This window comes from Dendrobates tinctorius, unplaced genomic scaffold, assembly GCF_039654945.1.
Source record: "Dendrobates tinctorius isolate UK_male_01 unplaced genomic scaffold, ASM3965494v1 ptg000102l, whole genome shotgun sequence".
Lineage (NCBI taxonomy): Eukaryota > Metazoa > Chordata > Amphibia > Anura > Dendrobatidae > Dendrobates > Dendrobates tinctorius.
In genome coordinates, this window is record NW_027361770.1 from 9,775,138 (window position 1) to 9,789,751 (window position 14,614).

Below are 14,614 nucleotides of genomic sequence, written 5' to 3' on the forward strand. Positions count from 1 at the left end.
TTTTTATTTTCATGCCCGGGCATTATAAACTTCTGTGAAGCCCTTGGGGGTTCAAAGTGCTCACCACACATCTAGATAAGTTCCTTAGGGGGTCTAGTTTCCAAAATGGGGTCACTTGTGGGGGGTTTCCACTGTTTAGGTACATCAGGAGCGCTCCAAAAACAACATGACACCCGCAAACCATTCCATCAAAGTCTGCATTCCAAAACGTCACTACTTCCCTTCCGAGACCCGACGTGTGCCCATACAGTAGTTTTCAAATCAAAATCAAATCAAATCAAATTTATTATCGCCAAGTACATATTACATATATACAAGGAATTCTTTGTGGCAAAGAGGCAACATAATATATAACAACAGATACAACAAGTAACATCTAACAAGACAGATACAGTATATAGTCTACACATGACGATTTAATTGTTGAACAGAGAGTGGATAGAAGCTGTTCATATGGCGGTTGGTGCTGCATTTGGGGACTCTGAAACGACGTTCTGAAGAGAGTAGTTGGAATGAGGAGTGTCCCGGGTGAGAGGGATCGGATGAAATTTTCAATGCGTGGGATCGAATACTCTTATCATAAAGATCCTGGATTTTAGGCAGGGGGGAACCTATAATTCTCTCTGCTGTTCTGAAAGTCCTTTGTAAGCGGAGTTTGTCATGCGCAGTGGCTCCCCCATACCAGACTATCAGAGAGGAACAAATCACAGATCTGATGACAGCATTAAAGAATAAGATCAGCAGATTCTTAGACAAACCATATCTTTTCAGCTGACGCAGGAAGAACATCCTCTGTTGTGCTTTTCTTATAACAGCATCCACGTTTTTGCCCCATTTAAGATCATGAGAGATGATAACACCAAGGAATTTGGTCTCTGTGACCCTAAGAACCACTTCGTCATGGATGTAGATTGGAAGTATCTCATGTTGATCTTTCCTAAAATCCACAACCATCTCAGCAGTTTTTTTAGTGTTGAGTACAAGATTATTGGCTTTACACCAGTCACATATTCTTTTCACCTCACTCCGATACAAGTCTTCAGCATTTCCCCTGATGAGACCAATCAGTGTCATATCATCGGCAAATTTCAAGATTTTTACTGAGTCTGCTGAAGAGATGCAATCATTCGTATAGAGAGAAAACAGTAACGGGGACAAAACACACCCCTGAGGTGCCCCGATGTTTGTGACCAAGGTGTCCGAAGTGAATGGTCCAACTTTTACACTCTGTATCCTGGCTGTCAGGAAGTTATAAATCCACAAGCATAAGTTAAGAGGGACTCCAAGAGCTACCATTTTCTTATGAAGTAAATTCGGATCAATGGTATTGAACGCTGAGCTAAAGTCCATGAAAAGAATCCGGACATATGAGTGCAGTTCATCTGTATGATCCAAAATGTACTTCAGTGCCAGATTGACAGTGTCGTTTGCCGAACGATTCTCCTTATAGGCAAACTGAAGCGGGTCCCATAGCTTCTGCGTGAGTTTTATCAGGTGGGACATCATAATTCTTTCGAAGACTTTCATAGCTACAGATGTGAGTGCTACTGGTCTATAGTCGTTCAACTCAGAGGATCCCACTTTCTTGGGGACAGGGATAATTGTGGAATTTTTCCAACACTGAGGTACAACGCACTCTTTCAGTGACACATTGTATATATTTGTCAGTATAGGGGCAAGCTGGGTAGCACATACTTTCAGACACATTGGAGATACACCATCAGGGCCAGGTGCCTTTTTGACCTTAAGTCCCTTTAGGATGCGTATCACCTCTGCCTCGGAGATCACTACTTGGGTGTTGCACAATGAATGATCTTTATATGAACATACTGAGGAGCTTAGAGATGAATAGCCACTGTGTGTAGAGCTTGCCTCAAATCTGCAGTAGAATTCATTTAACTCTGCTGCCAGACTTCTGCTGGGGTTCACTATAGTGGGGTGGCTTTTATAATTGGTGACCTCTCTTAATCCTCTCCATGCAGATCTAGTATCTTTTGATGAGAACCTTTCCTCCAGAATCTTTGCATACTCGTGTTTGGCTAACTTGATCTCTTTAGATAGCGAGTTCCTAAGTTTCTTGAATTCAGTAATATCGCCTGCTTTATAAGCCTCCTCTTTTCTCTTACGGATCAACCTGACTTTTTGTAAACCACGGCTTGTTGTTTCCCCGAAAGTGGACAGATTTGGATGGAATAAACGTGTCTTCACAAAAACGGATATATGAGGACACTGCATCAACCCATTCATCCAGACCCGAGCATGTTTCCTGGAATACCTCCCAGTCCGTGCATTCAAAGCATGCTTGTAGTTGCAATTTTGCCTCCTCAGACCATGTCTTCTTTGTATAAACTGTAGGTTTGGATGTTTTCAACCTTTGCCTGTAGGCTGGAATTAAATGAATTAGACAATGATCTGAAAAGCCCACTGCTGCTCTCCTCACTGCCCTGTAGGCCCCTTTTATGACTGTATAGCAGTGATCAAGCGTATTGTTCTCTCTAGTGAAGCAGTTTATTTGTTGAGTAAATTTGGGAAGATCCAGGTTGAGTTTTCCTTTGTTAAAGTCCCCCATTACGATCACAAATGCTTCTGGAGATCCTTTCTCCCATTCTGATATTTTGCATGCTAATTCACCAATAGCAGCTTTAACAGATGCTTGGGGGGGAATATATACTGCAACCAGAACCATAGATGAAAACTCTCTTGGAGAGTAAAATGGTCTACAATTGAGTGCAAGGTACTCTAGATCTGGAGAGCAACCCACATATGGGGTATCAGCGTACTCAGGACAAATTGGACAACAACTTTTGGGGTCCAATTTCTCCTGGTACCCTTGGGAAAATAAAATAATCGGTGACTAAAAGATCATGTGTGTGGAAAAAATACGATTTTTTTATTTTCACGCCCGTGCGTTATAAACTTCTGTGAAGCACTGGAGGGGTCAAAGTGCTCACCACACATCTAGATAAGTTCCTTGGGGGGGTATAGTTTCCAAAATGGTGTCATTTGTGGGGGGTTTACACTGTTTTGGTACATCAGGGGTTTTCCAATTGCGACATGGTGTCCGATCTCAATTCCAGCCAAAAACGTCAAACGGCACTGCTTCCCTTCCGAGCTCTGCCATGCGCCCAAATAGTGGTTTACCCCCACATGTGGGGTATCAGCGTACTCAGGACAAATTGCACAATAACTTTTAGGGTCCTGTTACCCTTGGGAAAATAAAAATTAGGGGTGAAAAGATCATTTTTGTGGAAAAAATGATTTTTTAATTGTACCTCTGTACGTTATAAACTTCTGTGAAGCCCTTGTGGGTTCTAAGTTCTCACCACATATCTAGATAAGTTCCTTGGGGGGTCTAGTTTCCAAAATGGGGTCACTTGTGGGGGGTTTCCACTGTTTAGGTACATCAGGGGCTCTCCAAACGTGACATGGCGTACAATCTGAATTCCAGCCAATTTTGCATTGAAAAAGTTAAACAGCGCTCCTTCCCTTCTGAGCTCTGCCATGCGCCGAAACAGTGGTTCCCCCCCACATATCAGGTATCAGCATACTCAGGACAAATTGCACAATAAATTTTGCAGTCCAATTTCTCCTGTTACCCTTGGTAAAATAAAAAAAATTGAACCTGAAGTATTTTTTTTGTGAAAAAAAGTTAAATGTTCATTTTTTTTTAAATATTCAAAAAATTCCTGTGATGCACCTAAAGGGTTAATAAACTTCTTGAATGTGGTTTTGAGCACCTTGAGGGGTGCAGTTTTTAGAATGGTGTCACTTTTGGGTATTTTCTATCATATAGACCCCTCAAAGTGGCTTCAAATGTGATGTGGTCCGTAAAAATAAAATGGTGTTGCAAAAATGAGATATCGCTGGTCAATTTTTACCTCTTATAACTTCCTAACAAAAAAAAAATGTTGGTTCCAAAATTGTGCTGATGTAAAGTAAACATGTGGGAAATGTTACTTATCAAGTTTTTTGTGTGCCGTATCTCTGTGATTTAAGGGCATAAAAATTCAAAGTTGGAAAATTGCGAAATTTTCAAAATTTTCGTCAAATTTCCGTTTTTTTCACAAATAAACGCAAGTTATTTGAATGAAATTTTACCACTAACATGAAGTACAATATGTCACGAGAAAACAATGTCAGAATCACTGGGATCCATGGAAGCATTTCAGAGTTATTACCTCATAAAGGGACAGTGGTCAGAATTGTAAAAATTGGCCCGGTCATGAACGTGCAAACCACCCTTGGGGCTTAAGGGGTTAAAGGGGTTTTCCAGTGTTGAATGAACCATCTGCAGCCATTCTGTGACTGAAGACTGTGTGCACATCACACACTGTCAAGATACCCCTGAATTCCCTGTGTGGGTGGTCACATTACAGCATATATGTTGTGGTCATGTGCCAACAAGACTCGTGTTCTTCTCTCAATTTTTTTCTATTGAGAGAAGCTGGGTGAGACCTGTTGGCACACGACTGCATGTAAGTCATTCGCATCCATGCGGTCATATAACCACCCACTCACCCAAAGCATACAGGGAGATTGTGACAGTGTGCGGTGCAGTACATATAGTGACTGCAGACTTTTCTTCTGAGACCAAACAACCTCTTTAAACCGCTCATCAAGTCTTTTTTTGGTCAGTGTTTCATCAGTATTTGCAAGCCAGAACCAAGAGTGGCTTCAAGATGTCGAAAAGATCGAAATCTATCAGTAATAGTCTTATCTCGTTTTAGGTTCTGCTTTTTATTTTTTCCGTATTTGTAAACTAACATTCTGACCAAAAACTTGTAAATTGGACTATTAGTCTATAGAGATAGCTGATTTGTGTGTGGGGAGGGGGGAAAGCATCTGTATTTTAAGGTAGGGCAAGAAAAAGTCTGTAGAAAAGAAGGAAGGCACATAAAGAGGAAATCACTCTAGAAATGAAGCTGTTCTAGCACCTGAGATCTACTGAAAACCACAGCTTCCAGGACACACAGAGCTCAGATCCAGCATGTATTAGTAAAGGGACACACCAAAATAAGAGAAATGTGAAACTAGGCTCAATTATAGGTGGTCTAAAAATGGATGAAGGTATAAAAATTGCAGACTGAAACAAGTGCAAATTATTTTAACTATCAGTAACTGCTAACGTATGTAAACCTATTTTTTTCTTATCTTGAAGGTCTTTATAGCTTAAAGGAATTTTCTGATGTTATTACCTTGATTTTATTAGTCAGATAATTAGTTAGCAAGTTTGGAGTTGACTTGATTTTTCTGTCTGCGTTCAGTCTCCTGCTTTGAGTACTTTTATCTTGGATTGTTTATACTACAGTTTCTTTCCAAGGAGCTTGGCCAGATTCATCCTGGCCATTATACTCAGTAGCTATGTTACAGGAGAGGAGTTTACTCCTAACATTCCAGTCAGCTGTCTACAGGCCATTGATTTCTATGCAGCAATTAGATGCCCACTTCTTTCAACTCCTAAGCTCTTATATTTCCTCTATGATCCCTGGTCCACAGATTTTCACACCCGACCCTCTCCCCCACCTCACCATGGTAGCTTGTGGACCAGTCCTAATCACTGCTTATTGTTTATGAACCCTGCGGTTGTTTAAATGCCTTTTTTTAATCTCTATATATAAATATAATATAGAACACATTGACATACCATTAATTTCTGGTATCTGTCATTCAAGGATGGGTATACCCCCCACACACACACAAAACAACAACCAGGAAGTAAGGGGACTGCATAGCTTTGAGCTTCTTAAGATACAACTTGAGACTATCCCTTTTAAGCTTTCTCTTACTACTAAACACAGGACAGGGATGAGGGAGGGGTGGGGGTGGGGTGAAACTTTGCAACATAATTGTATCATAAGTTTGAATAGGGTTTGGGCAAATTAGTAGTTTTGAGATATATTCTTACTTTTTTTTTTTTTGCATTTTCTATGTTTAATGTCACTTTAAGCACATAACGTTTATGTATATATTTTTTTTTATTCTCTAGATTCTGAAGATGAGTCTTCGGCATCATCAAAGACATCAGCGTAAGAATCATTAAGGTTCATGGAAATCACAATTATGTTAGAATGACTTACATTCACATCAGGTTTCTGGTAGCCTCATGAAAGTTAGTGTGTTTTATTTCCTTTTTTTTTTTGACAAATTATCATACCTTTTTCATGTTCCATGAAAGATATTTGTCATGGAGCATCTCAGGGACTTTAGAGCGGGTTCAGAAGCAGACCCTGCTTGACAAAGGTCAGATGCCGGCTACATTACACAGGTAAACTCAAGAGGTAAATGACGCACACTCTGTTGATTTAGTTAGGTGCAGTCTGAACTTGGACCAAGTCCAGAAATCATCACCAAGAGAAAACAGCCACTCTCAAACATTTTTCGCTATAATTGCAGATAGAAAACACTAGAGTTGTGTATAATATAATTTCACCACAGAAAAATTATCGAGGTAGCAAGGGAAACGAGGTAACATTTTGACCCAGTTACGGGTCTTTATCAAACCTCACTTAAGAAGAAGAGAAAGTCACCAATAAGTTGTACTAGACAAATAGAAAGAAGAAGTCCCAGCTGGGGCTTGGTACTGTGTGGGGTCTGGCGCCGTCATTTTGTCTCGCACAGTAATCCATGTCTCACAGACAGGAGAGAGATAGTGTTTTTTTTATTTTTGGTTTATTACAGGAGACGAGGGCTTCAGTTGAATTAGGCGGCAGGTGAGTATAACTGTGTTTATTATTTCTAAATAAAAATGGAAATCTGTGTTTTGTTTTATTTTTAATAAAATACTTTATTCTGGCTGTGTCTTTATTTCCCATATATCTATAGGCTTAGTAATGGATAGGTGAAAAATGAGGATGAATGAACTCATGGAGATCAACATCCAACACTGCGGAGACACCAACACATGTTTCTCAACGCAGTGATTCTAGAGCAAAGCCCCCATCCCTTATGGGTAATATGTAAAATATGCAAAACACAAGCCGCGGAGACACCATCACATGTTTCTCAAGGCAAGCAAGTTTCCTACTCCACACTGATGAGGGGCAATACCCCGAAACAGCTGTCTGTGGATGGATACCATGTTTTGGCATAGGTGGTTTCCTTCATTGGACACTGCCCTTTCTGTGGTTCCTTCCTGGGGAAAGACCTGGCTAGTCATTGCTTGCGTTGAGAAACATGTGATGGTGTCTCTGCGGCTTGTGTTTTGCATATTTTACATATTTCCCATAAGGGATGGGGCTTTGCTCTAGAATCACTGCGTTGAGAAACATGTGATGGTGTCTCCGCAGTGTTGGATGTTGAAACAATGAATTCATTCATCCTCCTTTTTCACAGTCTTCTACTAGACATTGCTCCTACTGGCCAGTTTCCTACTCCACACTGATGAGGGGCAATACCCTGAAACAGCTGTCTGTGGATGGATACCATGTTTTGGCATAGGTGGTTTCCTTCATTGGAGACTGCCCTTCCCGTGGTTGTTCCTTCCCGGGGAAAGACCTGGGTAGTCATTGCTTGCGTTGAGAAACGTGATGGTGTCTCCGCGGCTTGTGTTTTGCATAGTAATGGATAGGTGTCATATTGTCACCTCTCCATTTCTAAGCTGTGGACTTGATGTCACTTCACAAAACAAAGGTCACATCAATCCCACTTGCCACCGCTAAAGAGCAAGAGTGAAGAGTCTGGCATAGTGCCAGAATTGGCACTTCTGGGCAGCTGAGGGGCCTATATCAATGGCTCCTTGCCAGCCTGAGAATTCCAGGCCCCAGCTGTCATATTTCGCAAGGCCGTTTTTTTTTTTATTGTTTAAATAATTAAAAATTACGGCATGGGGACCCCTCTATTCTTGATAACCAGCCTTGCAGAAGCTGACAGATAAGGGTTGCAACCCGCTGCTGTGAGTTTTGCCTGGCTGGTTATATAGAAAATAGAGGGGAATCCACAATGGATTTTTTAGAAATTTTAATTTACAGCACAGTAGCTGGCTGATGACTACTCAACCCCTCCTGCTGTCACTGTTATTAGTGGCAGCAGGTGTATGCTGATGAGAGTAATATACCCATCAGCCGGTGCCTGCTGTCATTGTTCTCGCCTAAATACAATCCTCATCATTCTCCCCTGCTCTCGCTGATTGCCAGCAGAGCAGGGGAGATTGATCAGAACAGTCTTCAGCACCCGGCGCCGAGGAACAGAGCGCTGCTACGCTGGCGCCGGGACATGTCACACGGATGACATCCCAGTGTGTCATCCGTGTGAACGTGTGCAGAACATTTTGCTGCTAGTGCTGACTGTAAAAAAACGGACATTTGTACGTGTGGGTCACAGGGACACACGGTCCCTGGAAACACACTAACGTGCACAGACCCTGGATGAACTGCAGAGATCTACAGCTGAGGTGGGACAGTCTGTCCATAGGACAACAATCAGTCGTACACTGCACAAATGTGACCTTTATGGAAGAGTGGCAAAAAGAAAGCCATTTCTCAAATACTGTATATCCATAAAAAGTGTCATTTAAAGTTTGCAACAAGCCACCTTTGAGACACACAAAACATGTGGAAGAAGGTGCTCTGGTCAGATGAAACCAAAATCGAACTTTTTGGCAACAAATGCCAAATGATATGTTTGGTGTAAAGGCAACACGGCTCATCACCCTGAATACACTATCCCCACTCTCAAACATGGCGGTGACAGCATCATGGTTTGGGCCTGCTTTTCTTCAGCAGGGACAGGGAAGATGGTTAAAATTGAAGGGAAGATGGATGGAGCCAAGTACAGGACCATTCTTGGAGAAAACCTGTTGGAGTTTGCAAAAGACCTGAAACTGGGACAGAGATTTGTCTTCCAACAAGACAATGATCCCAAACATTAAGCAAAATCTACAATGGAATGATTCACAAATAAACGTATCCAGGTGTTAGAATGGCCAAGTCAAAGTCAAGACCTGAATCCAATCGAGAATCTGTGGAAAGAGCTGAAAACTGCTGTTCACAAACGATCTCCATCAAACCTCACTGAGCTTGAGCTGTTTGCCAGGGAAGAATGGGCAAGAATTTCAGTCTCTCGATGTACAAAACTGATAGAGACATACCCCAAGTGACTTGCAGCTGTAATCACAGCAAAAGGTGGCGCAACAAAGTATTAAATTAAAGGGGCCGAATAATATTGCACGCCCCACTTTTCTCCTTTGCCTCATTGGGGGACACAGAAACTGTGGGTGTATGCTTCTGCCGCTAGGAGGCTGACACTAAGAGAAAAAAAAGAGGTAAGCTCCTCCTCTGCCATATACACCCTTGTCCCTATTGCGGGCGGAAATCAGTTTTTTGCTTAGTGTCCATGGAGGCACACGTCTGGTTTTTCTCCAGACTTTTTTCCTCTTTTTCCCATGAAGATGAGACAGGGACAACGGATCCTATTGAAAGGGTCCGATTTCCCGAAACCAACAACGGGCGAGCACGTGCGAGTGTCCCTCCACGTATCCTCTTCCACGTCGTGGGACACAGTGCCGGACTTAGCCCTGACCACCCCTAGGTATTGAAACCATGGGCTGTACAGAGGCACAAGAGTAGTCTGTGCGGCCCCCACTGCTCCACCAATGCTTAGACTGCGGTGCTGCAAGGTAGCGGACGGTCCCTCTCCTCTCCCCCTGAAGGGGTTAGATGGAGCTAGGGTGCCTGCACCGTCCAATTTCTTATCGAGGCCCCCTCACATACCTGTGCTCAGGCTGAAGAGGATCATCGGTGAGGGTCTGGGAGGGCTTCTGCAAAGATCTGAGGGCTGGAGCCCCCAGCCGGCAGAAGCCACCTACCATGCAAGGCAAGAGTGGCTGGATCCGTCAGGCGGCGCCGCGCCGGTTAGTAGCGCCATGTTTTGTCAGCGCCATGGAACTGCGCCCCCCCCGGGCGAGTAGGGGAAAAATTGAGGCCGGAGCTGGGCCGCGCATCACTTCCGGCGGCCCGCCCCGCACTGGGCGGCGGTGAAGAAATTTAGGCCCCGGCTTCGGAGCGTGGCTAGGCCGCAGAACGGAAGTTCCTCCCCGAGAGTGGTTTTACATGCGCGCGATTTGAAGGTGGAAGCGTCCAGGACGGGGGGCACAGGACTCGGGTAAGTGCTGCCTGAGAGGCCACGCTATAGGGTAAACGGGGTGCTACCTCCTCCCCCCTCCCCAGCAGCGGACAGATACAGCATGTCCGAAAAAGCAAAGACGCACACGTTCTTTTACGCTGCATGCACCTCTTGTCGGGCTGCGTTTCCGTGGGCGCAGAGCAAGCGATTATGCGAAGCCTGCAAATCCAAACGCGCCCAGGAGCTCTCCCCTGCGACCGTGACCAATGTGTCGAATCCCCCGGCACTGTCACAGTCCATGGTGTCGCTTACGAGAACAATAGAGTCCCTTCAAGCCCCAGATAGGGGCAGGGACAATGGCTCGCCGGCCTTAGAGGGAACCTCCACCTCACAAGAGCCTCCGGCCTGCAGGGGCCGCTCACTCCAGGCAGACCCGGAGGAAACGAATCCACACGGTGTCGCCCAGTTCATCTGGTGCCTTGGCATCCGTAAGCTCTGCTTCTCGCTCCCCGTCACCAGAGGTTGATAGCGAGCAGACCTCAGATTGCGACTCAGACCAGCCCCTTGACCTGGACACTCCAGGGTCACGTGAAACAGTAGACAGGCTCATAGAAGCCGTCAATCAGACCCTGGGGATTGAGGATGATCCCGCAGCGGCTACGGGGCATAAAGTGGCATTTAAGCGAGTGAAGCGCCCTCTCAGAATTTTTTCCTCTCACCCGGAGTTTGCAGCGGCACAGAGATCGTCCAGACAGGTGTTTCTCGGGTCAAAAGGCACTCGAAACAAGGTATCCGTTTGCTCCGGACCTCCGTAAAAAATGGATGGAATCCCCGATGGTGGATCCTCCGGTTTCGCGCCTAGCCACTAAGACCCTGCTATCCGTCCGTAGTGTTTTCTCGATTAAGGATCCCACGGATCGCCTTATAGAGAGCTTAGCCCGCTCAGTATATGAGGCGTCAGGGTCAGCGCTCGCCCCCTCATTCGCAGCAACTTGGGTAGCCAAGGCTATGATATCATGGTCAGAAACATTAAACAAGGTCGCGCAGGAGCAGGATCTACCTGCAGAGATTTTGGAGGTCGCAGGTCAGATGGCGATGGCCGGAGACTATGTAATCAGTGCGTCTTTGGATGCGGCCAATTGCTTGGCACTTGCTGCCGCTAATGCAGTTTCTATCAGAAGAGCCCTATGGTTAAGGACATGGCGAGCCGATTTTACTTCTAAGAAGTCCTTGGCTTCCCTGCCTTATCAGTGCGGCCGCCTATTTGGGGAGAAGTTGGATCAACTTATCTCCGACTCCACAGGAGGAAAGAGCGGGTTTCTCCCTCAACAAAAGGTCAAAACGCTTTTTCGTCACCTGTTTCAGGCACGTTTTCGGGCCTTTCGCAACCCCAGGTGGACTACAGCGGCCAATTCCGCCGCCTCAGGACAGGGAGTGGCAGGTCTCATATAGAGCCAACCCATTGGGGAGAATGCGTACTCAGCAGCCCAGATCGAGGGGATCCAGATCCCAAAGATCGTCGGCCAAATGACCGAGGCCTTTACCAGACGACACCAGCAAGGTGGGCGGCCGCCTACTCTGGTTTCACCACATCAGGGTCAATGTCCCTCACGACGTATGGGTAAAGGAATTGGTGGCCTCAGGTTACAAAATAGAATTTGTCAAATACCCTCCAAGACGGTTTTTTCTTTCCCGGCTTCGCAGGGTGGATATCCAGGCAAGGGCTCTATTGGGAGCCATGAAATCGCTCCAGCACAACGGAGTCATTGTTCCAGTGCCGGAACACGAAAGAGCTCAGGGGTTCTATTCCAACCTTTTTGCGGTTCCCAAAAAGGATGGGTCTGTCAGGCCTGTTTTGGACCTGAAGCTTCTGAACAAATTCATCAGGATCAGACATTTCCGGATAGAGTCTCTCCGTTCAGTCATATCAGCCATGGAGCAGGGAGAATACTTGGCCTCAATAGAAATCCAGGATGCATATCTGCATATTCCCATTTTTCCTCCTCATCAGAGGATTCTACGCTTCACCAGTGATCTACATTTTCAGTTCGTAGCGCTACCCTTCAGGCTAGTCATGGCTCCCAGAGTGTTCACAAAGGTTATGGCAGTTGTCGTGGCCATACTGCATTCTCGAGGCATAGTCGTCTTGCCTTATCTGGACGACCTCTTGGTAAAGGGCCCGTCAATACGAGCATGCGAGGAAAATGTCAACATCACGCTAGATATTTTTGCCCGCTTAGGATGGTTGGTCAATGCGAAGAAGTCATCCCTTGTGCCAGCTCAGAAGATCTCCTTCCTAGGAATGATCTTCGACACTTGCCGAGGGTTGGTAATTCTCCCCTCAGGAAAAGGCTCTAGCTCTCCGGCAGGGAGTCCGGACACTTCGCCAACCAGTCCTTCATACCATCCGATCCAGGATGAGGATTCTAGGGAAAATGGTGGCAGCAATGGAAGCGATACCGTTCGCCCAGCTCCAACTTCGCCCCCTGCAGCGCGCCCTCTTGTCAGCCTGGGACAAGAATCCTTTCACGCTCGATCGGCGGTGCCGACTGTCCTCTCAGGTCAGGCAGTCGCTCGGATGGTGGATAACCAGTTCCTCTCTGGCCCAGAGGAAACCTTTCCCCCCAGATCACTGGCTGGTAATGACAACCGACGCCAGTCTCCTCAGCTGGGGAGCGGTGTTTTGCCACCACACAACTCAAGGACATTGGTCGCCACAGGAGGCACGCCTCCCAATCAACTTATTGGAGATACGAGCAATTCGGCTGGCTCTGCAGAAGTTTCATCACTTTCTAGCAGGCCGCCCCGTCCGGATTCAATCGGACAACGCCACGGCGGTGGCTTACATAAATCATCAAGGGGGCACCCGCAGCAGAGCAACCATACGCGAGGTGGGGCACGTTCTTCAGTGGGCCGAGGCAAACCACTCGGTGATCTCGGCTGTCCACATCCCGGGCGTGGAAAATTGGGCGGCAGACTTTCTCAGCCGGCAGGGTCTTGCATCCGGAGAGTGGTCTCTACATCCCGAAGTTTTTCAGCAGATGTCAACTGTGGGGAGCTCCGGATGTTGACCTGATGGCTTCCAGAGTGAATGCCAAGGTGCCCACATATGTCGCTCGGGCCAGGGATGCGCAGGCATTCGCGATGGACGCGTTGGTTCTGCCATGGAACCAATTTCACCTCCCATATCTATTTCCCCCACTGCCACTACTTCCGAGAGTCATCAAAAAAATCAAGACGGAAGGGGTGCCGGCAATTCTGCTGGCCCCAGACTGGCCCCGTCGACCGTGGTACGCAGATCTAATGCAGCTGCTCGCCGACGTTCCTTGGCGCCTTGCAGAGCGCCCAGATCTACTGTCTCAAGGGCCGATTTGCCACCCGAACTCAGGGACAATGTGTTTGACGGCATGGTCGTTGAATCTTGGATTCTAACCCAGGCAGGGTTCGGGAGCGAGGTGGTTGCTACAATGATTAGCGCCCGGAAGCCTGCTTCAGCACAAATTTACCACCACACCTGGAAGGTGTTCTTTGCTTGGTGTCGAGGCCGCTGTGTTTCTCCGCTGAGATCCTCGATCCCCAACATCTTGGCTTTTCTCCAGTCGGGCTTAGACTCGGGCCTTGCCCCAAGTTCCCTCAGGAGACAAATATCGGCCTTATCTGTCCTGTTCCAGCACAGAATTGCTACCAATTTGCAGGTGAAGACTTTCATTCAGGGAGTCTCCCACTTGGTACCTCCCTAGAAGGCGCCTATGGACGCCTGGGACCTTAACATTGTCCTAAGTGTTCTGCAGTAAACTCCATTTGAACCGCTTCAGGATATCTCTTTGAAGTACCTTTCCTGGAAAGTGGTGTTCCTAGTGGACATCACTTCCTTCAGGCGGGTTTCAGAGCTGGCGGCCCTATCCTGCTGAGCTCCGTTCCTCACTTTCCATAAGGATAAGGTGGTCCTCAGACCAGCCCCTCCTTTTCTGCCGAAAGTCGTGTCCTCTTTTCACATTAATAAAGATGTTGTTTTGCCTTCTTTTTGTCCAGCACCATGCACCATGTGGAAAAGGCTCTTACATTAGACCTGGTAAGAGCCCTCCGGAGGTACATGTCGCGGACGGCACCCTTTCGGCAGACAGACACATTGTTTGTGCTCCCCGAAGGGCGCAGGAAGGGACTCGCTGCCTCAAGATCGACCATAGCCAGATGGATTTGTTTGACTATTCAGGAGTCCTACCTCATTAGAGGCACGCCGATTCCAGCAAGGATCAGAGCGCAGTCTACTCGGGCAGTGGGCGCCTCTTGGGCGCTTCAGCACCAGGCTTCGACGGAACAGGTTTGCAAGGCAGCAACCTTGTCCAGCCTGAACACTTTTGCCATACATTATAATATCCATACTCAGGCCTCAGCGGATGCGAGCCTAGGTAGAAGGATTCTCCAAGCAGCGGTGGCGCACCTTTAAACAAGAGGTGCATGTAGCTTGGATCGGTGAGTCAATCTCCCACCCAGGGACTACTTTTGTGATAACTCACCGTAAAATCCTTTTCACCGAGACGCTCATTGGGGGACA

The 14,614-nt window shown here is 46.5% G+C and overlaps 1 protein-coding gene across 2 annotated transcripts in view; it reads left to right on the plus strand.

Annotated features, from left to right (window-relative positions):
- Positions 1-14,614, plus strand: part of ZNF830 (zinc finger protein 830) — a 215,894-nt gene that overhangs the window by 96,998 nt on the left and 104,282 nt on the right. For both annotated transcript variants that reach the window (XM_073587730.1, XM_073587727.1), the window contains exon 4: positions 5,987-6,026. In XM_073587730.1, coding sequence (XP_073443831.1) covers positions 5,987-6,026 — 40 coding nt within the window. The remainder of the gene's footprint in view (positions 1-5,986; positions 6,027-14,614) is intronic.